The sequence below is a fragment of the Tyto alba genome, unplaced genomic scaffold (genome assembly GCF_018691265.1).
Source record: "Tyto alba isolate M040663 unplaced genomic scaffold, T.alba_DEE_v4.0 Super-Scaffold_40, whole genome shotgun sequence".
Classification (NCBI taxonomy): Eukaryota; Metazoa; Chordata; class Aves; order Strigiformes; family Tytonidae; genus Tyto; species Tyto alba.
This window is the reverse complement of record NW_024881316.1, coordinates 42,696,834-42,722,637: the sequence shown is the minus strand read 5'-3', so window position 1 is coordinate 42,722,637 and position 25,804 is coordinate 42,696,834. Positions and strand designations below refer to the sequence as shown.

Sequence of the window (25,804 nt, the reverse complement as noted above, 5' to 3'; positions counted from 1 at the left end):
AACATGTGGTGGTGAGTAGGGGGGAAGTGAGCTGGGTTGCAGCTGCAGTTAGATCGTATTAGGCTCTTGTAACCAAAGTTGTTTAAGTTGCTTAAGTCTGTTTGTACACTGATCACTTGTTGGTAATGGCCAGTTTAAAGGTTGTCATTATTGTTGAAGAATTGAATTAAGTGTCCCTGTCTTTGTTGAAAAGTTCTAGTTCAGAATATTTTCTTCGGTTACATTCTTTACATTCCTATTTATTACTGCTCATTATGGCTAACAAAGTGAGTCTGGAAGCATTCATTGATTTAACCTAGTAGTTTTACTAGGTAATTCTGCTGGTATGGCTACTATTAAATGTTTGTATATAATCAGTTTTGAAGGCACATGAACTAAGGTTTCTTTTAATGTTTCCTCTGTACCTTAGTTTTTCTTCTTACCCCTTTAAGCACAAGAAAATACTGAATGATAAGCTTAATTCATGTTAAAAACAGCAAAATCCACTATCATGTACAATGATTTTAAATGTAAATGTAGATTACAGACTAGGGCTTCAATTTTTCTTTAATTCAGAGCCACATATATAGCAGTCCAATCTAGTTTTCTATGTGTCTTTGCAGTTCACTAATGGTTCCTGTTTCTCATAATTCAGTGACTCAGATGCTCAAGGAAAGGATGGCACAGAGGCTTGTTGCTTGGGATTAAAAGATAGGCTGCCTTTTAAAATAATTCTGTAGTTTAGGAAGTGAAAGCTGTGTCCAGTGCACAAGCATAGGATTTACCCTATGGTCTACATTTGTGTAGCAAAAATTCTGCCTGTTTAGGGACTGCAGCAAGCTGAGTTAGGAGGCCTCTGTCCAGTTGATTTGAAGGCCTCTATCCTTGCCCAGAGCTAAAAGGCCAGCAGCTGCTGAACTGCTCTTTCTCGCTACGGACTAGCGTTTGGCCACTGATTGGGGTGTGCAAACTGCTTTTATCTTTGCCCCCTGAGGAATGATTTTCAGGTGTATCATGCATTATGCCTTGCCAAGGGATGTGGCACAACCTCTTCCCGTACCATTGGAATATTATTATTGCCCAGCCTACTCTGAATCCAATTTCTTGTATCACACACCCAACTAAGGGAACCTTTGTTGTCTTTTAACAGTTTTTCTTGGGACCATATGTCTAGATGCATAGACCTTAGATGGTGTCTCCATCCAACGCTTAACACTGCCTTGAAGTTGATTCCTCTGTCCCACAGTGGTGGTTTGATCAGTGTGGCAGGACTTGTGCTGTGTCTTTGTGTAAATCAGGCAAATCATACGTACTTGAGAACAACACTTAGATCTCTCTGTATTTCACACTTTCCCAGTAGTACGTTTTTCTAAGTGGCTGTGGCCAACTTGAGCTACTGTTAGGATGTCTCGTGGTTGCCCTGAACAGCAGTGTGCAGCAGTGACTCTGGGCTGCTCTTGAAAATGCTGTCCATCCATCCCAGAGCATTATACTTCTCTGGAGACCTGGCCCTCTGCACTGCACTTAATGTACAGCTGAGTGGCTGTGACCATTTTCATCCCATCGTTGTAGACTGATTTCTCAATGGGAATGGGAGTGAGTGGCTTATGTTAGGGGTAGCACCAACTAAAGTCCTTTCCTGGGACAAATAAAGATCTTGCTGCAGTTTTTTCCCATTACAAATCACAGCAGTCTACTTTTAATCCCATTGCAGCTCTGGTAGCTAATTTAACAGTATCTGATTTTCACCTGTCAACTGGTTGTTTTGTTTTAGTGCCATATTTGTATTTTTTGCAGTTGTTTGTCCCTGCGCTTTGTGTTTTGAATATAATCAGTCTTTTAGCTTTTTGTTTGTGAAAGTCTGTATAGAAAGGACTTCAGTTCACTATGCTTCTATATTAGCAAAGGAATTAAAATAGGTTAAGGTATAGTATGTAAACACGGAATGAATTTAACTGTTTTTCATAAGTAGTAGTTTTATATTCTTTGTCAGATTATCATAGGGTGGAAAACAGTTCTTCATAAACATACATTTTCTAGGTAGTCATGCTGAGAATAATTTTGGAAGAAGCGTACCTGTAAAAATTTGGGCACTTAGAACAAATAAATAAGTACAAAATTCTGTATAGTCTGAGGAATTACAGATTTTATAACTCTATCCTTGAAAAACCTCTAGCTGTGAAATAAAACCAAAGAAAGCATTTCATAACAAGTTAAACATTTGTTATGTTGTTGAGTTGTTCTGCTTGATGGTTTAAAAAAAAAATTGTAATTATGATTAGACTTCTACAATATTAAATTTGGTTTAGTTTTTGAAGTAATAAGTATTCTGATATTTAGACAGTTTTAACTCATTCTTTCTACATTTGAAAATGTGTTATAATTTACATGAAGAAAATTGTAATGTCTCTTCTTGTTTGTTGTGTGCGTACTTAGAAGTGGTAAAGTTCTAATAAATATATTTCTTGGAACAGATGTACCAAGTCTAATATTAGATGACAGTGAAGATGAGAACACTTCATCAATTTTTGAGACGAGCTGTCACTCAGGATCACCAAAGAAACAGTCATCAGCTGCTATACATAAACCCTACCTTCATTTTACAATGTGAGTGTTTCTCCAAATGCATATAACCACATAGATAGAACCGTTAAGTTCTTACATCAGGAGAGTAAAGAAAGATGATCTTTTACTTTGTGGTGGCAATGGTGTTCTATAATAGAAACATGTAAGTGTGGACAATAGTTATAGATACATGAATGGTCTTAGGAAAGACCACATCCTGGGCACAGTAACCAGAAATATTTTGAAACAGACAGGTGTAGCTTAGAAGCAAGGATGTTAACAGCGATTCTTAATTGTAACAAGCCATTTTGATTTGAAAGATTAAGAACGAGGAGAGGTATTAAGGAATATTTTGGAGGAATTGTTTGCTTTTTCTTGGTCTAAAGTATTGTTGAGATTCAGTGTATGCAGCTGTCTGGATACATTATATAATGAATGTATTCAGCATTTCTAACTTTTTTTTTTTATGGAAAGTTTTGGGAAAATGGGTAATTGGTGTGTGTGAAATTTGGATGAGTCTCTCATTTATAATTGGACTGGCTACAATAATTAACAATAAAAAACTAACATTTCTTTGTTATGCTTTAAGAACAATTTTAGACTACTTTGATGGGATCTGCAGGGAGTTTGCTAAATAAAGAAAATGAGGTTAGGAAAACTGTTCAGTAGTAATACTGTTTAGTAGAGCCATCTTGTGGAAAACCGATAAAGTTTTAGCAGTAAAAAGTAATACTAGAACAGCATTTATAGAAATCTAATCTTAAAAATAAGAATTTAAGTTCAAATAGTTTGAGGTACATAGTCACGTACTTTAATGCCAAATTTAAGCTTCTGTTGGGGGGAGGGAACCCAAAGCCAAAACAACTACATATATTTGTGTGGATATGTGTCTAAAAATAATAATCTTGAAGAGTATGTTTATTTTTGTGAAGTATATAAGCCTCCCTTAATCTACCTTCCTGAGCATTTTTGATTGCTTATCTCTGTGTGTAACCTCCACTACCAGAACTGAAAAACCAAAGGTCAACAATGTTCACAGCTGTTACAATGTTACGAAATACTTAACCTGAAATAAAATCAGTCTTGTTTCACTGCTCAAGCTGATTGATGTGCAGATAAAAATGCCTTAATAAGAGAAAATGCAAATTAACTTTTAAACTTTATTGTTTCATAATCAGTTTTCTGTAACTGGAAAATACTTTGAATGGAAAAACCTAATACTTCTCTCTTCATGTCTCAGCCACAAAATGGGGCAGCTACCCCCTCCCCCCCCCCCCCCCCTCCCAACACAGAACCCCCAAAATCATTGTATGGACTCCTTAGGATTTCTTCTCAATGGCAAAACCAAAATAATACATTCACCTTTGCATTTTTTCCTTTAAAATCTTTGTTCTGTGTGGAAATCTGCTGAATAGAAGCCTATGAATATGCTAGAGTAGAAGATGAATAATGATTTTATTCAACTCTATTTCTTAAATAAACGAAGTATTGAAATGTTAGGTGGTTCTTGGAAATCTTGGGTAGCATTTTAGGGATGAGTGGATTGACCTGGGATTCCTGAGGCTACTGAAGAGATGCCTTAGTAGTTAAGACTGATCTAGACATGATTAAATAGATAGCTTCACTGGAAACCATTAAGTCTTTTTATATGATCAAGGAATTGGTTTTAAATAAAGTAGTTATAACAAAAATTTTCACGAATTTAATATGTGCATACCTTTGCATGGAGGAGTTTGAATTAAATTGTTGTGAAATCAGAGAATAGACAAAGATCAAGTTTTGAGACTTGGAGTAGTGTACAGTAGAGTTAATTGAATACTTTTAGGCTATTGTAGGAAACTATTACCCATTACCGAAAGTCTTTTGGATTCTAAAATATTTTACTATTCATCCATTGATAATATTGGCATGTTAATTGTATTTTGTCACTGTTATTCTGTCACAGGTCAGCTTATCACCAGCCAACCTCTTACAGACCAAGATTACTGCTATCTGGAGAGAGAGGTTCGGGTCAGACTTCGCACCTTGCTCCAGCACTATTGCACACTCTTGAAAAATTCTCTGTACACAGGCTAGATCTGCCAGCACTTTATTCAGTCAGTGCCAAAACGCCTGAAGAATCATGTGCACAGGTGACATTTCAGGTTCTCTTGTAATGAGTAAATTATGTAATTCTGAAGCAGATTGATTGCATTAATATAAAGGCAGCTGACTGGAATGTAACTTAAAAGCCAGGTTTTCATAGGCTCCTTCTATTTTCATGTTTAAAAGAAAGGGGTCTCTAGAGGGCGACTGAGGTTTCTCTGCTGACCAGTGAGAGTAATTATATTTTTGACTTGTACCCTCAGTCACATACCTAATGTCAAGTGAACTTAATCTGGGCATTCGGTTTCTGATTTTAATTTTATTAGCTTGTGTATGAATTAGTGTGCAGTGGTTCTAGGTTCGTTTACTTAATTTTAAATGTTTTAGGTTTCAAAACAGTTTGTGGTGGATTTTGCATGGATTGCAAACCAGCAATTTTCATATTGATTGTTCTGTTTTAGCAAGTTTTTAAAACATATGTGACAAGGAGGTGTTTTGTAGTCTCCCTAGCACATTGATGTAAAATAATTGAATGATACTGGTAACAGTCACAAACATTTGTTTAGAAGGCCTTTATCACTAGATAATTTTATTTTACTGGAACATTTGAATGTAAAATATCACAAACATGAGTAATTTTATAGTCCCTAAGAATTTTATTATTCATAAGTGATAATAACAATTAGTTTTTTAGTTACCACTGTTTTTTTTAATTAGATCTTTCGTGAAGCTCGAAGAACAGTACCAAGTATTGTTTACATGCCTCATATTGGTGATTGGTGGGAAGCTGTCAGTGAAACTGTGAGAGCTACTTTTCTAACTTTGCTGCAAGACATACCATCTTTCTCCCCTATATTTCTACTGTCTACCTCTGAGTCCATGTATAGTGAATTGCCTGAAGAGGTAAGTTTATTGTGGAAAGTGGTGGGGTTAGGGAAGTATGTGCTCTTCAGAATGTTTTGATCATGTAAAAACATTCTGTTTTTTAGTGGTTGTCTAACTTATTTTCAGTTTGATGTATTTTAAATTGTAATATTAATTAAATGTTTGTAATTTTCTTTAATGAGGCTTGTATGTGTGCATTACCAATTTTCGTAATTTCCATGCTACTTTGCTGAGAAGACAAAATTGTTCGTCGATTGTTCATTTTGACAAATTACTCCAGTATAATTAAATGCAGCTTTAGTTTAAAGGCCTAACCTTTAGCTTTACATCTTCAGAGGCTCAGAATGAGGGAGGGGAGTTTCTATTTTTTTTCCTCAACAATTTCTTTGATTTTGTTGTGTGCTTTTTTTTTTTTTTTTTTGTTCCCCCCCCTTTGTCTTCTTTTCAATGCAGAGGTGGCCATTGTTAGTATCATAAGATGCTGCAGGTTTAGGAACTACAGAAAATTCAGTGAGAATCACAAGTTTTCTCTAGGCTGCATATGCAGCTTTGGGTAGAGTTTACCTCTCTTCTCTTGTGTGGCTAATTTTGAAAAGTTTGTGACTAGTGTTTTAATGTGGTCATTAATCATGTATTTTTGAGTGGGGACTCAATTTTCATGTGGCTTTTTTTTTTTTTTAGGTGAAATGTATTTTCAGAATCCAGTACGAAGAGGTTTTTTATATTCAAAGACCAAGTGAAGAAGACAGATTGCGATTTTTCAAAGGGTTAATTCTTGATGAGGTAGCAATGCCACCACCAAGAAGGAAACAGGCTGGTAAACTAAATTACAGTAAACCCAATAATAATGTGATCTGAGTGAATGTTTTACTTTGTGATAGTTGCCTTTTTCAAAAGGTGTGGATAAATGACAGTGTAGTTAATATTTGACAGTGTTAATCAGTGCCCAGAATAAATTCTGTGTATTACAGTTAACAGTTTTGGTAAATGGAGAGCTGTTGGGGTTAAGAGTGCAGTAATAGTTAGATTGATGAGGCAGATTAAATATGTAATGAAATGTCGAGTGGCATAATCCCAAGAGCCACTGTGTTGTTAATATTTCCATTGTCTGACTTCTTGGTTTTTTCCCTAGCTCTTCGTGCTCTGGAAGTTCTTCCTCTTGCATTGCCATGTCCTGCCCGTGAGCTGTCAGAAGCAGAAAAACAGCGAATGGAGGACCAGGAAGAGAATACATTGAGAGAGCTGCGGTTGTTTCTCAGGGATGTTACCAAGAGGCTGGCCACAGACAAACGCTTTAACATCTTCAGCAAACCGGTGGATATTGAAGAGGTCTTGTTTCCGTAATGTGCAAACAATGAAGTTGAAACTATTAGAAAAATAATAAAAATTAGAAAATGGAAATGGATAAGTTAATAAGAAAGTAGATGTTTGATCCATGATCTTTCCAATCTAAAATACTGATTTTCAGCTGGTGACATAGTCACAGCCTCATCATCTGTGATGCAAGGAGTTGGAGCATGTTCTTTGGCTATACCAGTGACCTATTGAAAAACTTTGTGCATTCCTGTCAATGGTAGAACTGAAATCAGCATTTAAAAATGCCGTCACTCCTATCCCTACCAGTTCTCCTGAAATATTTGAAACCATAAATATATTTCTCTAATAAAAGCTTTTACAACATTGCAATCATAGGCATGATAATATTGGGAAAATGATCTGTATTCTGTAATGTGTTCAGCATTAATAGTATTGTTGAATAATTTCAGCAGTAATGGTTGTGGATGCTATTAATCACAGATGGTAGCACATTATAAGGCATTAAGTGGTCGATTATCGAGTGTGCACACCTAACTGATGAGACAGTTTGATCTGCAAATCTATTCTGAGGTGCTGCTATATGAATAGGATTGGGTTTGGTCTGACTTTGAGATCAGGTGCTGGCCCACTGCAAGCTTTACAAGCTTGCTAATTGGAAAAAAAAAAAAGCTTAATTGCTTCTGAAGAAAAGCATCTCTTTTGTAAGACGTTAAGAGATGAATTTGAGACATGCAAAGTACAGCATTGTAAAAAGCAGATTTGCAGCATCAATTCCATGCAGGATGGAACAGGCATCTTTCATGGGCCCATGCAGTCCTCTCTTAATTTGAGCTTTCCATAGTGTTTGGTAGCTGACTGTTTTTGAAAGACTGACAAGAGGTCTTTAATGTGGCAGCTTACAGTGTGAGCATGATCTGAGCAGTAATTCTGTTTGATTTTTATTATGAAACTGCTTAGGAGGTCCATTATTGTAGGAAACTTCATACTTATAGTAAAGGCAGTTTCTTTACCCAAAGAACTTGTGGTCTAAACTTAAGTGAATAAGGGCATGTAAAGAAAAAACAAATTACTGTTCTTGTTTTGTGGATGGAGAGAATCAACATGTGAATTTGTTGTTTAAAGACTTGCCACCCCTGTTAATATATCAAAGCACCAAAAATTAAATGTAATCCTTTTTGTCCCACCTGGTGCATTTAAGCACAGGATTATCCGTTCCTTTTCTACAGCACCCTGTCTGCTTGAGTTTCTTAGAAAATGTGTTGTTTGTTCCACTCCTACTTGCGTTGCAGAGAATGCTGCAATGTGATAAGTCAAGGATTTTTCTAACTAATTCAGCAGCAATGTTTACAGTTTCCAGTGAAAAGTCTTTCTGATGATGTGCTAACAAGAAAAGGAAGCCTGTGGCTTGGCTTTCCAACCACTGAACCAATTATCATCATGTTTCCATACAGGGAGACAAAAAGAGAATTTTTGTGATTTTTAATTTTCATCATACATTTCAGTGTGTATATGTAAGGAATTAGGCGATAGACTGCTGTCTGCTGGAGTGATGCATTAATGTTAGTTTATGTTGTAATATATTTTTAGTAAAGTATCTGTAGACATTTATACAAAAAAAGAATTCTTATGGAGCCGATATGGCTTGATATGAATATTTATTTAACGCATCAGTATTTTGACAGCCAGCATCATACGTGGGTGATTTCAGAAGAAGAAACACCTCAAACTTTCTGAGGCTGCTAGTATTTTTTTTGTAACCTAAATCACACTGAAACATTCAAGTATAGGGTTTTTTTCCTCAAAGTAAATAACAAATTCATAGGTTTTTTTTTTTTTTTGGTGAACTTTGTTACAGCAGCTGTGCTTATGCATTTGAATATCAAGTTTGAGACCCTTATGATATCATTAATTACGTTAAATACTTTTTAGTGTACTCTAGTGGTTGCTAAATCTCCAGTTACAAGCTAAGTTCATAGTAAGATGTGAACTATGACACAAGGGTTTCTCTTTAGACTGCCCTTTTGTACGGTCCTGCTAATGTCTTCAGTCGATAAGACCTGACTTTTTTTGCTGAATGACTAATTGAAGGAATTATTCAATAGAAGATACTGAAAAGCTGATAATTTGACTGTTCAGTTTAATGAGAACTTTCCCTACAAGGTGAACAAAGTATCGCTTCCCTAGTTTTTCCTAGGGTTTTGAGTTAGGCTGATTGATTTTGCCTTTCTAACCCAAGATGGTATTATAACATTATATTACAAAAAAAACCAAAAAACAACCAAACAGTCTAAATAAAGTTAAAAATAAGTTTATGTTAAAATGCTTTGCCTCAAAAACACTATTAAGTTAATTTTGAAAGATAAATTGGTGAGCTACTGAAGTGGCAGCAGCTTTGGAAATCCTGTCTTTTATTTAGTCTGCTAAAACTTCTGTTTTCAACGTAACATTTCGATTTCTAAACAAATTTTGGTTAATGTATTAGAGCTAAGCAGGTGGAATGCGTAAGAGTATAAAGATGTGAAATTGGCAATGTTCAAATGGAATGCATATGGTCCTGTGTCATTTCTGTATGCTTTTTTTTATAGGTTTCAGATTACCTTGAAGTTATCAAAGAGCCAATGGACCTATCAACAGTAATAACCAAAATTGATAAACACAACTACTTAACAGCCAAGGATTTCCTAACAGATATTGACCTGATCTGCAGCAATGCATTGGAGTACAATCCAGACAAAGATCCTGGAGGTAAGGACCTACTTTGGTTTGGTCTACCTAAACCCAAAAGCCTGATATTTCATCACATATTTGGTTACTATTCAGGCTTTTACATAAACTGCATGCTATGTGATAATTAGGATATACAAGCCCTAATGGTCTGTGCTTATAGTGTTCTGAGGCATGTGGTGCACTGGGGCACATTATAAGAGCAGGAGAGAGAATTTACAGCATTCAGAGTTGTTTTCTAATAAATTAGGTTTTGTAGTTCCTTTTCAAATTTGATAGCTCCTTTTCAGTGAATATACTTTGTATATGCAACAAAACCCCAACGTAATTTGGAGAGCTCTGTAGAGAATCCTGCATGCAATCTGGCAGTGGTCTGCTTTATTTCCACATCGGCTTAGAGCATGAAATTCACACACAGAAATAAAGAACAGTGTATTTGGGGATAGAAATAAACCAGGATAAATCATCAGGCAAGGAAGTCAGTTGCAGCTGATTAGGAGAGATTAGAAGGTATTGTCTTGACAAAGTGTGGTGGGATGCTTTCAATTAAAATGGAATTTGTAGATTGAAAGGCATGTAAAAGCTGTTCATGCTCAAAACTAAGGAAAGAACATCTTGCGTACCCTTCGCTAGTGCCGCCTTATAGTGTACATTGACAAAAGAAAGTCTTCCAACTGGCAACATCAACAATAAAACAGCAACGATAGAAAAACAACCTTTTAATGTAGTTGTATTTAATATATGTGATAGTCAGAAATCTGGGTCCATCTACAGATGTAGTCTAAGGTGTTAAAAAGTTTTTCATTGAATCCTTTGAAATAATTTTACCAGGTTAAAGCCTGATTTGTTTGTACATTCCTTGTTTCTCAAAGTTTTGATTTTTTGAGACGTTTGCAAATGTCTCATATGTGGACTAGCTACAGTATAGTCTGGTCAAGTAGTTACACTTGTTTTTCACATATGCATTTTGAAGCCAGTGCTGGTTCATATTCTGGAAAATAAACTTTATGTCTTCAATTTATGACACATTTTGTTTTACAACTAAAAAAAAAAATGTGATAAAATACAGCAAAAGGTTTCCTGTGTTATTGATAATGTGCTTTTGAGGACTTCTAATGTGTAATTGATGTGAACTAATCAAAGCCTTGATGGTCACTTGGGGTTATGAGTGTCTCTGAAGGAGCGCCTGTTCAGAAGACAAGGACTATGAGCCATACGTCCTGCACCTGACTGATGTATGTTTGTGACTTAGTGGTGGGCTTTGGGAAAAATTGCCATTAATACATACCCTTTGTTTTAAGGGTATTTGCATCTATGGGCTTGGTGGTTTAATTCTAGGCAATGTAGTCTGAATAGGTTTTTTGAAGTTTTAGAGCAGGTGTTTTAGGACTACCTACAGACTTCGAAGGTCAGATCTGCTCAGTGTCACAAACAAGTCACAGGTTCAGTGTGGCAGAAACATAAAATAGCAAAGATAGCTTGGGGAACATTTAGTGGCAGAACTTTTCATTGAGCTTGTCCAAAGAGGAAGTGTCTTAAGAAATATATTTAGGGAACAAAAATAGGGATATTTTTGATTTTCCTTGTCATCAAGACTGAGCTGGGAGAAATGGATGTGTCTATTTCTAGGTTAAATTTTGGGCTGGAGTTTCTCATTGAGTAGGTAGTGGAAGACAGTTCTGTCCCCTGCATTGTCAACGGTCAGTGATGTATTGCTCTTCTGGCATGAAACATTTCTTGAGCTGTTGTATGAATACACTGCTGAAACAGCACATCATCTCTGTGTGTGTAAACATTACATGCATTTAGATGCATTAACTGAATATTAATCTGTAAATGCTCACATTGTTTAAAGCTGAGCATATATGCTTGTCTCTGCTTCATGCTTAAATTTGCAGAAGAATCACTGTACCTACCTCTATCCTGTCATTCAGTTGGAAAGGCAATAGGAGTACCAGCTGGTTTTATATACAGTATAAATATTCAAAACTGGCTTCTTCCCCCCCCCGCCCCGCCCTGTTCTTTGCTATAAAATTTCAGATAGATTATATAGTAAGATTGATTTTGTTGTTGTTGGTGGTGGTTTTGTTTTTTTTTCCACTCCATTGTTTGACTAGGAAATGTTCTTAAAGGCATGGAAACATAACCATTGTGTGTTAGACATAATAGTGTTTGCCTCTTTGAAGCACTGTCTATGGGAAAGTCTTGCTCATCACAGGATATGAGGAAAGTAGTAGTTCAAATAATCTTGATTTGATTTTTATTTATTTTTTTTTTTCTTCTTTTTTTTTTTTTTTTCCTTTTTCTTTCTTTTGCAAGGGCATCTTAAACTTTATTATCTGATCAACTTTTTAAGGTCTAAAATTGCAAAATTATGTCTGCAAAAATGCAGTGTATTTTTTGTGATCATAAAATATAATGCTTCACAAATATATGAGGGTAAATATTTCTAGTTTTTGGTTGATTTAAGTGGCGGTAGATTTCCACAGAAAACATATGTATGGCTCTTTGAGCTGGATACTGGATATTCTTTTTCACTCAGCAGTTTTTCCAGCTGTAACATTTTCTGTTTCTAGAATTATAAAACTTGTTTAATAAATGTTCACCGATATTCTTAATTGTTGTCTTTAGTGATTATTAAAACAGATTAAATATGCTAATTGTATAATATGTTGGAGATATTAATGTTGGTATTTGCTGTTGAACTACCTCCATCAGCTGGGAAAAGTAATTCAGTATGGATGAAATGACAAATTAAATATGTTTGTACTACAAGCAAACACTGAGCGTTGTAAGTTTCATTGAAAAACAACATTCAATCTTCTCCACCTGTGACCTTACTTACTAAGTTACAGATACTTTTCAAATTTCAGAAGCATTGGAATAGTTTCTTTTGTATATTTCAAAGGTATGGTAACTGGTGTTCTCTGAAAAAATGTTTTTTCATGAGTTGCCTTTCAGCTTCCAATGTGGACAATATTTTTTTGTCCTGTTCCCCAAATAGAGATGAAAATGCAGCAGACTCAAGGCTTGTTTCTTGCTGTTTTTTCTCAATGGATTAAAATGAGAAATAGCTATTTACTATAAGCAATGAAGTAATCTATTTTAGCACAGTTTTGAATTTTCTAGCAGTTACTAAATAAAAATTAAGCAATAATGTAAGGTTAAAAAAAAAACAACAGGGGAGGAATATAAACAAGCCATAACTGCCTTACAGATTCAGAAGATGTCCAGTGTGAATTTTCAGGAGTATAAGTGTATGAATGTTCCTAGACCCTAGTGGATAAATTAATTCCTGGACAAGTCTCGTTACTTTTGGGACTCTCTGCACTGTACTCCATTATATTGTGTAGATCTGCCTGTATAAACTGGTATACTTGCCGATTCTATGAAGTTTCTAAGGGTTGCAAGTTGATTTAGGTGTGTTCATCATTCACTGTTTGCATTTGTTTATAAATGCCACTGTTGATTAAAGTAACAGTTTATACTTCTGAAAATTCCTATATCTCTTAAATAGCAGGGTTGTGATTTTTGAGCATGTTACGGTATTGATCCATCTAGATTTTCGTATATTAGTAATATTTCCCAGTTATTTCTGTTTATACCAGTGTTGCAATATACAATACAGAACAACAATTTACATAATTATGATAAAATTAACAAGTGTGCTTTCTGATTTTGTAGATAAAATAATTAGACATAGAGCTTGTACTTTGAAGGACACTGCTCATGCTATCATTGCTGCTGAGCTAGATCCAGAATTTAATAAGATGTGTGAAGAAATCAAGGAAGCAAGAAGAAAAAGAGGTATGTTTAACTTCATTTATTGTAACATATATGGGATAGAAAGCAGAATTTACAGATGTCCGTATAAAAATTTAAATGTATGATGAAATATCAAATGTGTGTCAGACTCAGGCAGTGCATGTTAAAGGATGCCTGAGCTTGGAAACTTGGCTACTTTTTGCAGCTGTGTGAGCTGGTCCGATAAAGCACCATCCTTCTTTACAGAAGAAGGATGCATTGCCTATTGGTACAAAAAGTATCGTTGAACATGGTGAACAGATAAATGTTGGGATTACTGTAGCAACTGAAGATGTGGTGAAACCAGAGTTATATTCTAAAAATACCATATGGTACAGTGTAATACCAATTATGATTAGGGAGAATAGCATTTAAGGCAGTGGATTTTCAATTTTCCCTGACATGTACACAAGTGTACTTTTGGTGATAATTGTTTGATTAAGAAACAACAATTATATCCACATTGAGGGGAACATGAGGTTGACAGTCTAGTAGTCCAGAATCAGGAAATACAGTCCTCTGTATTGGAGCACATCACCGACTTAGTTTTGTTTAAATTAGTGCAGTTACTTTCAACTTGCAGTCTATAGACCTCCAAGTCTGTGGACAGCTTCTAAACTGACCAGAAAAGGTAAACAAAAGCCCAAACATATTCCCACTTTGGGAACAGGTCTGTTTACATGAAAGGTTCCGTACCGCCATGGAAAATTTTTCAAGTTCTGAAAATTGGAAAAGGTTGAAAATCACCAAACTATAACATTAGAAAGAAATTTCATGCTGATTTAGTGATTACTGATCTCAATAATTCTAGCTTTCTTTGGCAGGTTGTTTCCTGCTTTGCCTCCTACTATGGTAAAAACTTGCATTATTTGATTTCTAGGTTGAATTTGGCTGGTCTTAAGTTACAGCTGATGTTTCTTTAAGTACTTTTATCAGTAGATTGAGGACCCTTTATTAATAAATTTCTTTGAACTATACAAGTATCTGTAGGCTTTCTCTTCTTCAGGTTTAAATGGATACAGTTCCTTTTATTTTCTCATTGTCATGCATTTTTTTGTCTAATTCTGTACAAGCTTCCAATGTGTGTCTTGAATTGTGGATAAGAGAACCAATTGTAATTCACTGTGGTTGTAAAATAGAACTAATATAATGCCTTCATTTCTCCTCTGTACTTTCCTATTAGAAGTATAAGAATATTCACAATTCTGGCCTTAGTGTCATGCTGTGAGCTGTGCTCAGTTAATTATCCATTACGAGTCCCCCATGATTGTTAAAGGTTATTGCTTCCGAGGTTAAAGTAACTGTTTATAAGAGCTCTTTGTTACAGAGAGTGACTATATAGCTTGTAAGGCCCTCCTTGCAAGTCTCCCAAGAGCTAACTGGAATGCTGCCCATCTTTTTGTGGCAGTGACCAAGTAATACATATTTTTAGGGGCAAAACCTGCAGACCCTGTTGAAAGAGGTGGGTTTTCAGAAATCGTAATTAAGGCTGATGTCATGCAATGAACTTGTTTAATTAGAAAAAGAAGATATTATTGGTGTCAGATGCTGGTTAGTAGACTTTCAGATATAGGTGGGTGACTAGCAGTACCAGTTGTTTGAGAGTGAGAGCAGCTCACATACAACAGTGGACAGGTTTCAAAGTGCACTCTACACATTGGCATGGAAACTGTTACACTGTCACAGATACCTGCAAGTCACATTTCAAAGATGGTCATTTTTTGCTCACATTGTTGCAGTTTCAGGAACAAATGAGCTCTGCAGTTGGTCCAGGTGCAGAGTGTGGAAGGCTAAAATCACTTGCTGGATTAGCAAGGACAGAAGATCTGGAATGCATGGCAGAAACTGTTAGATTAACTGGTTATGAACAGAGAAAAATATATCAAGCTCTTGAGGTCTGAGGAAACATCATACTGTAAGGCAAGCACAAGAGATTGTCCTGTCTCTGGATTGGGAGATGTGTCAAAGGTTCTGGTATAGATCATCAAGAAGATGACTCTTCAGGTAGCATAGCCTTGGCACTGGTCACTGTAATGAGCGGAAGGGATGTGAAATGCAGATCAACCCTGCTTCCCCTCTGCTTCATTGTAACAGTGTATTTTGAAATAATGGACTGTTTCAATGAGGAAATGCTGAGAAAAACTGCATAATCAGTGTAAACTATGCCTTTTGCTGTCCAAAGGCTTTGTGCAACTGGTCACTTCAGTGCAAGGGTGGTTGCTTATACCAGGCTGTTTGCCTAAGTGGAGCTGCCAGATGAAATCTTACTGAATCAAGCAGCCAGTCATTGCCTGACCAGTGTATGAGTGGTAGGGAATTGAACCCTTAAGTACTACCTCTTAATATCAACAAGAGATGTCCAAGCAAGGCTTTAAATGAATGTTGAGACTGAAGTCACAATGTGTGTGCTGCACTGTATGATGCAGACTTTTTTTTCAGTTCAGAGTACCCTAAGCTGCTCTTTTCATCTTCCTTTAAAAGTGCCAGACTGGCATGTATACAGTGTGATGGGGAAAAAGGGAAAAAAAAAAAAACAAAACAACAAAACAAAAAAACCAAAAAACAACAACAAAAAAAACCAACAACAACAAAAAAAGAAAAACAAAAACAAAAACAAAAAAAACCCCAACCAACCAAACAAAACATCCAGTGTGCAGATTTCTCTGCATGTGTTTCTGGACTCATCTTAATAAAGGATCCTAACTTCAAGCCTTACAGGAATTAAAATTCTTAGCTTGCCAGTTGGGCTCTTGTGAAAGAAGGGTAATAACACAAACAGTGGACTATGGAGAAAGATAGTTCAGGTTTATCATGAGAATCTAGCAGTTCTTGGGCTGAATATAAAACTTGTATTAATACTTTATCAGAAGAGGTCAAGGTAGTGTTGCAGTCACAGATGGAGTCAGAGTGGGTGGCTGGGGCCATCAGAAAGGAAATTCATCTTCTGACAAAAATAACATGCCCCATACTTGGTTAAATCTTGGCCAACATTTTATTGGCTTCATGCGGAGAGACTTCAATATTCAACGTGAGATTTGGATGGAATCAAGCAAGCTGATCTGCATGAGGCTTCTAATAGATTCTCTGGAAATGTTATCAAGTGTTTCTGTCTGGAATCACAGAGGAGTTTGGAAGGCAAATGACACATACTGTAGGCTTTTTAATCTTTACTCAGTTAAAAAGACATCGATTTTCTGAATTGGGCCATGTATTAGGTCTTAATTTATTTCCAGGATACTGAAGATCAGAGTTAAGGCTAAAAAGCTGCATATCCATTTTCTTCGCAATTCTCTTGGCAAGTTATTTAGCAATCTTAAGTAGTTTTAAAATGGAAGGTATTTTCTACATCACTTTCTTTTTCTACAACTTTCCTATTTTTTTGGCAGATCTGGCATTTTTATTTAGTACTGAGACTGGTGACCAATCTCAAAGGAAGTACTGCAGTGTAACAATAATAAACTGTATAATAAAATTAGTATCTAGAAGTTACACTAGAATTTCTTGGTTTTGTATTACTGAAATGAGGTGCTGTTGTTGAAAGACCTAAATCTAAGGATAACATCTTCTAAGTTGGTAAATTAAAAAAATAAATATATATACTAGATTACTGGAATTTGCAGCTTCTTGTTGAAACCAGAAGATAACAAGGTAGAAGTGCTGGATGTTTTGAGTAATGAAATTTGCTTGATATGCAGTTGAAAATACTTGTAACGGTACCTAAAAACTTAGGCTGTAACTATTAACTGTTAGGTGAGAGTTCCTTTGTGAATCTCGTCGTTTCTGCATCCATCAGTTTTAGAGCTTCTTGTAAGCTCTTGATCACTTGGTTCTGGTTACTATTGGAGACATGGTATGACATTTTGAAGACTGTTACAGTAGATGGATAGGAAATTCTAATTCACAAATATGAAACTTCAGAGATTTGTTTGTCTTTAAAATGTGCTTAACCAATATGAAAGTTTGCATTTTTAGAATTTAATTAAAACCACTTGGAAATAGTAGAGGCTATGAGATGAATTTATATTACAGAAAGCAAACCAGACTTTTTGTTAAAAGCAGAATTGCATATTTCTTAATCTAAGAACTCATATTGACTCTGAAATGGATCCATTTCACATAACATAGATCATGGTGACAATACAAGGTTTTTTTCAGATACTCTTTTTGATATGGCATACAATGCCATTATGAATTGCCACTTATTTTAAATCATCTTCTTAAAATTAGGAAAAATTGAAACTGTCAATACAAATTTGCTTTATAGAGGAAATACGAATAGAAGAGTGCAATCTTTGGGGACCCAAGTGTGAGAGACAGTCATATTTTTCTAAGCTGTCAGAGCTGACAGTTTTAAGACCATGCAACCAGTAAGTTATTTTGTCAGTAGGAAACAAATATTCATGATTCTAATCTTCGTTTTGAATGTCCAGCTAAATATTAATTGATGTGTTCTTATTGCAGCATGTTATTCCAAGTTTATTCTAAAATTCAAGTTTTATGCAGCCTGGTTTATTTAAATAGGTATGGTTATCTTCTGTATGCAGGCTTGTCAGTAACAGCAGAACAGATAAATCCTCATGGTTCTACTGTACGGAAAACAGAAGCTAGAGTTGAAGAGGCTTTTCGGAACAAACAAAAACCCACAATGGCGGTGTGGCCCAACTCGGCGAATAAATGTGCATGTGAGTACCTTGGTTGATAATTGTGCAGAATTTGAGGTAATTCTGATGGCATACATTTCAAATGTGTCTCTACAGCTGTTTACAGATTTATTTCCAGAAGTTATTTTAGGCATGAAACACACGGAACTTTAGGAAATAGTCTTTTTCTGATTGCATGAACTTTCTGCCCAAGAAGTTGTAAAGAAGCAGGATTTCTGTTTTTGTGACAAAGAATAACTTTTCTAATGTAATAGTAGTATTACATTTTTCTTTGTAAAAGACTGCTTTCAGTATAAGACAACTCTGATCCAATGAGAAGGATCCCATTTATCCGTTTGATGAGTGTTCAGATTTGTTTATTTTGTGTGTGTATTCACAGATACATACCTACATGCTGCTTCATACTCTCTCACATGCACTATAGTTATGCAATTCCTATCTTGAATACATAAAATATCATGCTAAAAGTTAGAAAAATTATAAATTTAACTGTACTTCCTTTTGTGGCACCTGTTTTTCAATAGTCGGTTCCCATTATTGGAGGATGCTAAGATACCCTGGCCACAGCCTACTGGTTTAGTCTAATTAAGTGATCAAAATATCCAGAATTGTAAGGAGTGACTGTGGTGTAGGTAATCAGAAGTAGTGTTAATTATTGTCAAGAGGTAAGCTGATTAGAACAGGTATTTTTGTTATAAACAAAAAGTATAAGAGAAAGTGAGTGAGTGGTATACTGATAGTTGTACATGGCTTTTCTGCTGAAGATGTGAAATCCATTATTAATATATTATTAATAGCATTATCAATTATCGCTTAATAGGAAAACTGATAGATTGAAACTGACGAATTTTCATTGGTCTCTGTGCCCTCCTTCATGGTGCTTTTCCTTGATGAGAGTGAGTTTTCTAGTCATGTTGATAACTGCCCAGAGATGAAAACTGTTTATATATGAATGATAGTGTTGATGTCAAATAGTTTAATTAATTAGAGGTGTAGGGTTTTATTTCCTGAAGCTGTAATTTCTTCCATTAAAGGAATTAAAGTCAATCATACAGAGTTATGGCTTGAATAAATTGTTATGTAATAAATTGACGATGTGGATCCAAGCTGCTGTTTATTCATTTGGCAGCTCATGTAAAAACAGAGAGGAGGGAAGGGAGTCTCAATTTATTTTTTTAGTTTCCTATGAAATCCAAGATGGAGATTCTCATGCTGGCTGATTCCTGGCTCTGCATGCCGTGCAGCAGACAGTAGGGTTTATGGGCCTCCAAGCCAGACAAATCTGGGAGAGATAGTGGCTGTTCTTGGTGACTTGTTTAACAAGAAGCTCTGGTACCTCTGCTCTCTTCTCCACCAAATCAAATGCAGTGACAGTCGTTTGAAGACGAGAACCATTGACTGAAGGAAACTGCCAGTGTTTCTGTGTGTAAACAAAAAATAAGTTAATGTTAAGGCACCATTTCTGCCAGTGTTTTGGTGATTTAGGTTGGAAGGGCAAGAAAATTTGAGACTTGGTGTTTGGAACTATGATCAAATGAAAATCTGCCTTTTAAGGCTGAGGCTGAGAAATATAACTAGTCTGGGAGAGATGTGATGCATCTAGTAATCGAGAGAACCAGGAATTGATGAGCAAGAAATCTGCAGAAGGGGTTCAAGTAGTACATGGGCACACTTAAAGACTCATGTCATAAGTTCAGTAGAGATTAGAAACTAGGAAGAGAAACAGTCTTAAAAGGATGTTTGGCGGAAGGAGCTAGAGTAAGATGAGAGCAGGTCTGAGCAGATTGTAGGGAGCTCAAATAGCAGCCAGTTATATGGTGGATTGTGATTGTATAAATGGAAAAAACAAGTTTACAGAAGGGATTTCTGAACAGAGATAATTTTAGAGGTACAGTGGATATATTTTTATGGTCAAGAACTAAGATTTTTTTTTTTTAAGACCAAAATATTACAGAGGCAGAGTAACAAGGACAATGATTGATGTATTTTAATTACAGAGGATAAAACCAGTACTTTCCAAGTAATAATTCTGTAAATCTTCCTTTTTTTTTCTATATTTTAACTTGAATTAATTTTTTTCCTTAGGCAAGTCTAAGGAAAAAATCACCAATCATAACATTATTTTCCTGATTCAATTAATTTTTAGGAGCTTAGTTTACAGGGTTTTAGAAAATAGCTGCAAAAATGTTGGTTCAGATGAAACACTTGAGAACCCTAAAGGAAATTATTGTCAAGCATCTTCTCTAAAAACAGAGTGGACTACAGACAGTGCAGCAGCCTTGCCTAATGTAAAGTCCTGTTTACTGTTCAGGGCTAGTACCATAGAGAACAAGAGTGAGTTTTTCATGTGTTGGTTTATTTTCTGAGGTTATGTATTTTGTATGAAACTTTAGGTTTTTAGTTCGTTATTATTTTGTGATTTATTTACTTTGTCTAATGTATTTTAGATTTCCTTTTTTTAAATTTGATTAGACCAGATGGGCTATCAGAAATGTGGCACAAAATAGTTGTTCTAATTGAAGGCATGGTGAAAAATGTTCCTGAGTTAATCTGCAACTTCCGTTTCCATTGTTGAAGGTATATATGTGATGGATTGTGTAGATGAGTTTTAAAAGTATTGCAATACTAGAAGTTGCTGAAAATCTATTTGGGAGAGTGATGCCACAGATAATTTAAAATATTTCCATATTGACGGTAGAGAGGTGCAGGTGTTCTGCAGATCAAAAGCCTGATGTAAGTAGTTGCTTGATCATAGAATCACAAAATTGCTGTGGTTGGAAGGAACCTCTGGAGATCATCTAGTCTAACTCCCCTGCTCATAGCTGGTTGCTCAAGGCTGTGTCCAGTTGTGTTTTGAATACCTCCAAGAATGGAGGCTCCGCAGCATGCCTGGGAAACCTCTTCTAGTGCTTGGCCAGTCACACAATTTATTTTTCTTAATTTTGATTTGAATGTCTTGTATTTCAGTCTGTGCCTGTTACTTCTTATCACTGGTCACTGATGAGAAGGGTCTCATTTTGTCTTTGTATGTATGTATATGGAATAGGAAGCTACCAGCAATGTGCAGTTTGGTGTGTCTGGTAGATTAATCATTGCTAAGTGGTTTAGATACACATTAGTGCATAAAACGTTAGCATCTATTTAATTACTGGGGTGCTGTATAGTAAAACTTTGTTCTACTGCTCTGTTTTGCCAGTAGATGGAGTATAATGCATATTATTTTAGTGTCTTGCAGTTGCTTCCTTTAGTGTTACATATAAATAAAGTGTATGGGGAAGATCTGGGTTTACATTCTTAGCTTTTTTTTTTCAGTATTTAACAATAATATATTGTAGTGAGACGCTGCAGATTTTATGTTTTCTTCATAGAAAAGGTGTCTTTTATGCCGTATGATAAATATGATAGCTGTGAAAATGGCATTTTGAGCAAATAAAAAAATGAAAATATTTTGTGTTATGTGAAGTATTAAAAAATACAAGTTTTAGATAAAAGTAATCTTATGAAATATGAAGTAAGCACACTGCTAACTTTTCTCAATGACTGAAGTGATTAGTGGTCTCTATAAAAAGAAATGTAGAGGGATCAAGCAAGGATTTAAAAAACTGCTGCAGAAAATCTAGTTCTTAAATAAATAATATTTTGTGCGCATTTTTGTGTGGGTTGTATTGTTGTTGCTGTTTTTTTGTTTTTTTTTTTTTTTTTTGTTTTTTTTTTTTTTTTGTTTTGTTTTGTTTTGTTTTGTTTGTTTTTTTTTTTTTTTTCCCCGAGTGGTGATGTCATATGAAACTATGCTGCTTTATAACGGAAAGGTTTTGTCTATGATTCTGATTTTTTTGGCAGGAATATTTTCTAAAAATGTTTTCAGAAGACCTTTTGTTTATAATCTTTCTCAGAAACCATTTTATTCTCATTTTTTTTCTGATTTTCATCTGTTTAGTGTCTTTTCTTCGACCTCTCTGCTACAGTGGTGTCAGCGATCACTATACTTCAGACATTCATATGATTGCAGCATGTCTTATCGAAGGGCATGGCAGACCAGATGCCATATGTTTTTTATTGTTTAACTACTTTCTGCCTTTTGGACTAGTTCTGAATTTGGATTCAGAATTTAGATTCTGGCATATTAACAGTCATCCAGATGCTAACATTAAAATCCTAGTAGCTGCTGATTTTTTGTCACAAATCCTATACTTCCTACTGTTTTCTTGTCTCCTCCTGCTCTCCAGACTTGACTTGGATTAATTCTCACTTGAGATAGAGGCAAGTACTGTAACTTGACAAACACGGTTAAAAATGCTTTTCTGGAATTTGAGGACATCTTTACTCAGTGCTGAGACAGCTGTCTCTTTTTGTCTCTTTATCATTTTGTTCTGGGTAGTGTAGGAGTTGCCATTCTGGATGAAAGTAGTTTGATCTTCTGTATCTGACGCTTTGACCAGATGCTTTAAAAGAAGTTGCAAACATTTGAGAAATAAAAATCATTTTTTTCATGCCTGATTTTGAAGGAAATACCAACTTAGATGATTCTGAGTTGGTTAACAGTTCTTTTAAAACTCATAGGCTTTGTAATTCTTCTAATTTAAAATGCCATCTAGTGAATTTGTGGGACTTACAATAAATCCTGACTGCCAGTTCTTTTTTGGGATCCCATCAAACTTTTGGACTCAGTAATATCTAGTGGCAAAGAAACTTTCTTTCATCACTATTAAATACCTGCCTCTTGAATTAATCAAATGTCTTTTCTCTGACAGAGGGCAAAGAGTTGCACAATTTATCTGATCAGTGACTTTTTTTATATTCTCTTGTTATTCATCTCCTTTCTAACTCAGTAATGGCAAGGTTACTCAGTCTCTCTTAAGAAGGAGGTTTTTATGAAAGCATTATCATCACCTTTCTTATAAACATGGTAAAAAGAGAGACTTTTTAGAAAAATTTTTTTTAATGAGTTCTAAAAATTTTTTTTTCCTCTAAGTGGTATGCACAAGTGATGTAATAAACATTTTTAAGACCTTTTGATATATCTTACTCCTTCTTCTCTTTTGAAAACTGTGGCAATGTTTGCTTTAAATTGTTTCTGTCTGCAGAAGTTGTTGATTTTCTTGTGATTACTACCCATTTCTTCAGTTTTCTTTGTATTTTTTTTTTTTTTTAATTTTGCCTCCTTAACACAGAAACCAACCAACAGTCATGAGCCTTTCAGATATGTGATATAAATGAATGCTGTAAACTCTGTTGAATCTAATTTTAATTCAAGTGGGAGCCTCTTTGCTGCTTGTGAAGTTGCAGGAGAACCTTGCGTTTGTTCATGGCTCTCTTGCAGCAGGGAAGGTGTCATTCAGTAGTCCTTAAGAGCCAACTGAATGTACCAAAAATGTATACAGCTGTAAAAGTTGCTACTGTACAAAGCTACTCAGCAGAGGAAAGATGAGCAGATCTATAGAGGTGGAAAGTGATCTCCACAGGCATTATTAATCTGATTGTCTCTTCTGACTTCATTTTTCTCTTTAATTTTTCTATGAGACTGTCTTGTCATGTACTTTGCTAATGTAATTACTCTGGTTTCATGTAAATTATATTTTTAGCTTGGTTTCCCAAGAAAATAATACCTGTGCTCTCTGCCCATCTCTGCTCCCCTAATAACTTCTGAATTATTTAGCTGGGTTCAGACAGATTTGACAGGAGTTGAGGGCTGAAAGATTGGATTCCTGCAGGTTCTGTGAAAATTGGTAGCTGGATTAAATCTACACAACTACGGAAGAAAAAGGCTGTAGATTGAAGATGGTAGTTACTGTTCTGCCTGGCCTCGTTAGCTGATCAGTTAAAACACTGTATTGCCCAGGCATGGCACGCAGACCTCAAATGTAGAGTATCTTGTATCCTGTTCAGCTGTGGTGGTGGGGAACAGAAGATATTGGGAGAGTTTTGTGAGAAATACTGGGAAGAGATTGAGTTGAGAGCATTGTAGGACATGGTAGGGGAAGGCAGTTGACAAGGGGGAGAAAATGCTGGAGATACTGCAGCCAGGATTTTTTTTGGAAATGTGCTCCATCTTCTTAGGGAACTTGACGACTCCTTGTTGACTAGAGCTGCCCAGCTTCTTCAAGTATCTGTTTACAGAAAATAAACTGTTATATAGGCTGATGAAGACCATAAATACGTTAGGGTGTTGCATACAACATTTTTAACTTATAAGTCAGTGCCTTGAGTGCCTTCCATCTAGGTGAAGAAAATGTTATGTCTCTCAGGGGTTAGTTCCACAGTCACTTCAAGCTGGTCCAACTGCAGGTTACTAATAAAGGTGCTGTCTTGCGTTTTCACTGGTTGCATATTCCCACCATCTCCCCTGTGCCAGCACTGTCATTCATGGTTGGAAAGCTCAACCAAATATGTTGAAAATGAACCCAGAAAAAAACCCCAAACCCATAATGTTTCAGACAGATTTAGTTCTGTTATCTGTTTTACTGCAGGAACAGTAGTGCTAGTACAAATGAGGTAGTGGAAATGCTATATCTGGCTTTGGAGGGAGAAATGTCTTTGACTGTTAGTGGAAGTTGGCACCTCATTTTGCTTTTTAAGCCATTGTGGAACTGTGCTCTGTTCTTTCTTGCTGCTTATCTCTGACTGCAGTTTGGGACTTTGTGACTAAAAACTCCAGAGACTTTCAAGTGGACTATTCAGTGCCCCATTGGTAAGAAATGTGGAGCTACTGGAATCAGCTAAATTACTGTGGCAGATATATAGATGTCCTGGATGCTGCATAAAAGAGTGTAAATTGCTGGTAATAAGTGCTTTCTCAGGGCTTTGAGTTACTTTGCACACAAGACATCAGAAAGAAGTTTAGGGTTTTTATCATGGAAGAAAAACTTAAAACACATGCATTGCTTCAAGTGGTTCTTGATGATGCTGCAGACACAAAATCTAGATCCATGGTGATCTTGCTTGCCAGGAGAAGTTCCTTTGGATTTTAATCCTCATGAATTCTTCATGAAATAAAGGTGACAACAGAGAATCTACTGTTTGATGGATGTGTTTTATAATTTAATGACAGAGGATTCACATTCTCTGATGGACTTTTGAGTGGTGCAGAGGCATATAAGGGTCTTCTTTTAGGCAGCATAAAGTGAACTTGTTAGCCTCTACTAATACTGTACTACACTCAGTATACTGTAGTAGTCAAACTATAGAAATGACTGCTTTGACTGCTACATCTTCTCATTAGAGTTCATCCACATTAAGGCAAGCAGACTTGCTTGTTAATGATTGACAATCTTTGAATCTTCTAATTATATCTGCTTCCTTTTCCAACTGTAAACTTCATATAGTCTGCAGTTCTCTCACTGTACTGCAAGATTTGGGGGACGGCAACAGAATATACCTCAACTCTGAAGCTTCTGTACCATTCACCCATGGTTTTGACATCTATGTTTCTGAGACCATACTAAACAGAAAGGTCACAGTTACCTTTTGATCTTGCAGAAATACTTCAGGAATGTGGGAAGGATTTGGATTTTTTTTGTTCATATTATTTTGAGGTTTTTTTGACTGTCACCGTTCTCTCATATCCAAGAATCGTGCTCTGCTCTGGCTGCATAGGGTTGGTGTGCACCCCCTAGGTAAGGGTGCTTATTTCACCAGATGATGTCATTGCTTGGTGTATCTGACTTGAGAATTTCCAAGCAGAACTTGTCAGTGGGCAAGAATTTGGAATTTCTGGAAATCTGCTACAGGTTTCGTTTTACTTAACTTATGCCTAGAGGACTAGTCCTGAAGTAAGTACAGAATTT

General features: G+C 35.8%; 1 protein-coding gene across 3 annotated transcripts in view; it reads left to right on the top strand.

Annotated features, from left to right (window-relative positions):
* ATAD2B (ATPase family AAA domain containing 2B) overlaps positions 1–25,804 on the top strand; it is a 77,342-nt gene that overhangs the window by 39,029 nt on the left and 12,509 nt on the right. For 2 of the 3 annotated variants that reach the window (XM_033005048.2, XM_033005049.2), the window contains exons 17-24: positions 2,454–2,586; positions 4,490–4,676; positions 5,347–5,532; positions 6,196–6,331; positions 6,647–6,843; positions 9,417–9,576; positions 13,240–13,362; positions 17,904–18,041. In XM_033005048.2, the coding sequence (XP_032860939.2) occupies positions 2,454–2,586; positions 4,490–4,676; positions 5,347–5,532; positions 6,196–6,331; positions 6,647–6,843; positions 9,417–9,576; positions 13,240–13,362; positions 17,904–18,041 (1,260 nt within the window). The remainder of the gene's footprint in view (positions 1–2,453; positions 2,587–4,489; positions 4,677–5,346; positions 5,533–6,195; positions 6,332–6,646; positions 6,844–9,416; positions 9,577–13,239; positions 13,363–17,903; positions 18,042–25,804) is intronic. The other variant, XM_033005051.2, reaches the window with a different exon arrangement.